Genomic DNA, 2519 nt, shown 5'->3' with positions numbered 1-2519 from the left:
TCTTTGAAAAAAAAAGAGAGAGAGAGAGAGGTGCCTGGGTGGCTCAGTGGGTTAAAGCCTCTGCCTTCGGCTCAGGTCATGATCCCAGGGTCCTGGGATCGAGCCCCGCATTGGGCTCTCTGCTCAGCAGGAGGCCTGCTTCTTCCTCTCTCTCTCTGCCTGCCTCTCTGCCTACTTGTGACCTCTGTCTGTCAAATAAATAAATAAAATCTTTAAAAGAGAAAAAAAGAAAATGGATCCAGACACCTCCCCTTACTTTTGATGCAACCAGCAATGTCTCAGAAAGTGTGTCCTATCCAATTCTTGTTGCTGCTTAAGAGAATCCTTCAGATCATCATATGCTGGTCAGCCTCCATACAGGAAGGATAATAGAATTTTTGTCTGATGACTTCTTTTTCCTCAATGAAGTCTGATATGAAGTTCTCAGCTAAGATATCCATAGTATTAAATTGTAACATGTTCAAAATGTCTTGAGTGAATTTCAGTGAATGATACATATCAGTTAGCTTGAATGGATTTGGATGTAAGGAAGGAAGTAAAGAAAAGAAATATATGCATGTAATAGGAATTGAAAAGTTAAAGTTTAAAGAGACCACAGAAAGGTTTTTTTCCCAACTCATCAACTATGAGGATGGGAACAGAGGCCAAGCAAAGGAATTTGATTTACCAGAAGCCACATAATACAGCCAGAGAGAGGACCAAGACCCCGGCTCTTGAATGTTCTCTCTAGCAAAATTTGGAAGAGATCTTAAACTCTTCTGTTTTTCTTCATTTGTTTCTTTATCCCTCCAGTAGAAATGGCTCTGAGAAACCAGAGTTCCTTGACTGAATTCACATTGGTCTCCTTTCCTGTCATCCAAGAACTTCAAATCTTGCTGTTTGTCATTCTCTTGCTGGTTTATATGCTCACCATAACAGGAAACATTGTCATCATTTCCTTAGTATGGACTGATAATCATCTCCAAACACCAATGTATTTCTTCCTTAGTAATTTGTCATTTTTGGACATTTTGTTCACGACTACTATTACCCCCAAGTTGCTAACTTGTCTCTTAGAAGAGAAAAAAACCATATCTTTTGCTGGCTGCATCACTCAAATTTATTTCTACTTCTTTCTGGGGACAGTGGAGTTTATTCTGCTGGCGGTGATGTCCTCTGACCACTATGTGGCCATCTGTAACCCCCTGCGCTATACCATCATCATGAACAGCAGGGTCTGCCTCCTGCTGGTTCTGGGCTGCTGGTTAGGGGCCTTCCTCTCAGTACTGTGCCCAACTATCGTGGTGTCCAGATTGCCATACTGCACTGAGGAAATTGGTCATTTCTTCTGTGACATTGCCCCTCTGCTACAGGTGGCCTGCATAGACACTCATTTCATTGAGATGATAAACTTTCTCTTATCCTCCCTTGTCCTTCTGACCTCCCTGGTACTCACTATTGTGTCCTACACCTATATCATCTCTACCATCCTGCGCATCCCCTCAGCCCAAGGCTGTCAGAAGGCCTTTTCCACCTGTGCTTCCCACATAACAGTTGTGTCCATTGCCTATGGGAGCAACGTCTTCATGTACATGAGGCCCAGCCAGAGCCACTCGCTGGAGTTTGACAAAGTGACAGCCGTCCTCACCACAGTGGTGACCCCTCTACTGAACCCTTTCATTTACAGTTTGAGGAATGAAAAGGTAAAGGAGGTCTTGATAAGTTCTGCCACATTCCAAGGGAACATGACTCTAACCCATTTCAGGGCATCTAAGCTATGCTTTCTTCATATGGCATCTCGTGCTGTATGAAGAGTGACACCAAAGTGGACTGAACTCTTAGCATCTGTTGGCAGGATAAATTAGCATCAAACACATCATCAATAGTGAAGCATGCAAAATCAGAAGAAAAAAAAAAGAATTCTATGTCCACTCAGTCCTTAAAATATTTTGCGTATCATAACATGGGATCATGGAAGCACTCCAGACCTTGAGTCATAAGAGCTAATGTTTAGTATTTGTTGAGGTACTGATTTCAGTGGACTTAGATTAGTTATATGACTTCTCTAAGCCTCCTGCTGCCCAACTGTAAAATGATGGCAGGAATTGGCATGTAGATATAATTGAGTACAACGAACATTTGGGTTTTTTGTTGTTGTTGTTATTGTTTTTGTTTTTGAGATTTTTATTTATTTATTTTGAGAGACAGAGAGAGACAGAGAGAGAGTGAGCATGAGAGGGGAGGTCAGAGGGAGAAGCAGACTCCCCATGGAGCTGGGAGCCTGATGTGGGACTCAATCCCAGGACTCCGGGACCACAACCCAAGACAAAGGCAGTCACCCAACCAACTGAGTCACCCAGGCACCCCAACCAATATTTGTTTATGAGTTTTGTGCCAGAGGCCTACGAGGGCAGCAGTTATGGGAACACTTGTAACCCAGCCAGCATGCAAAAGGAATGGCCCCATAGAGACTAACAAATAGATCTGTCATTATAACACTTTGTATCCAGTAGAGTCTTAGTTTGATTATATGTTCCCCA

General features: G+C 42.8%; 1 protein-coding gene across 1 annotated transcript; it reads left to right on the top strand.

Moving 5' to 3' along the window:
• The first annotated feature begins 797 nt into the window (after positions 1–797).
• LOC125079664 (olfactory receptor 6M1-like) lies at positions 798–1790 on the top strand. Its single transcript, XM_047693471.1, has one exon. The coding sequence runs from the start codon at positions 798–800 to the stop codon at positions 1788–1790; it is 993 nt and encodes a 330-aa protein (XP_047549427.1).
• Positions 1791–2519: the final 729 nt, after the last annotated feature.

This window comes from Lutra lutra, chromosome 10 (assembly GCF_902655055.1).
Source record: "Lutra lutra chromosome 10, mLutLut1.2, whole genome shotgun sequence".
Classification (NCBI taxonomy): domain Eukaryota; kingdom Metazoa; phylum Chordata; class Mammalia; order Carnivora; family Mustelidae; genus Lutra; species Lutra lutra.
Note: the sequence above shows the minus strand (reverse complement) of the source record. Positions and strands in the feature narration are given on the sequence as shown.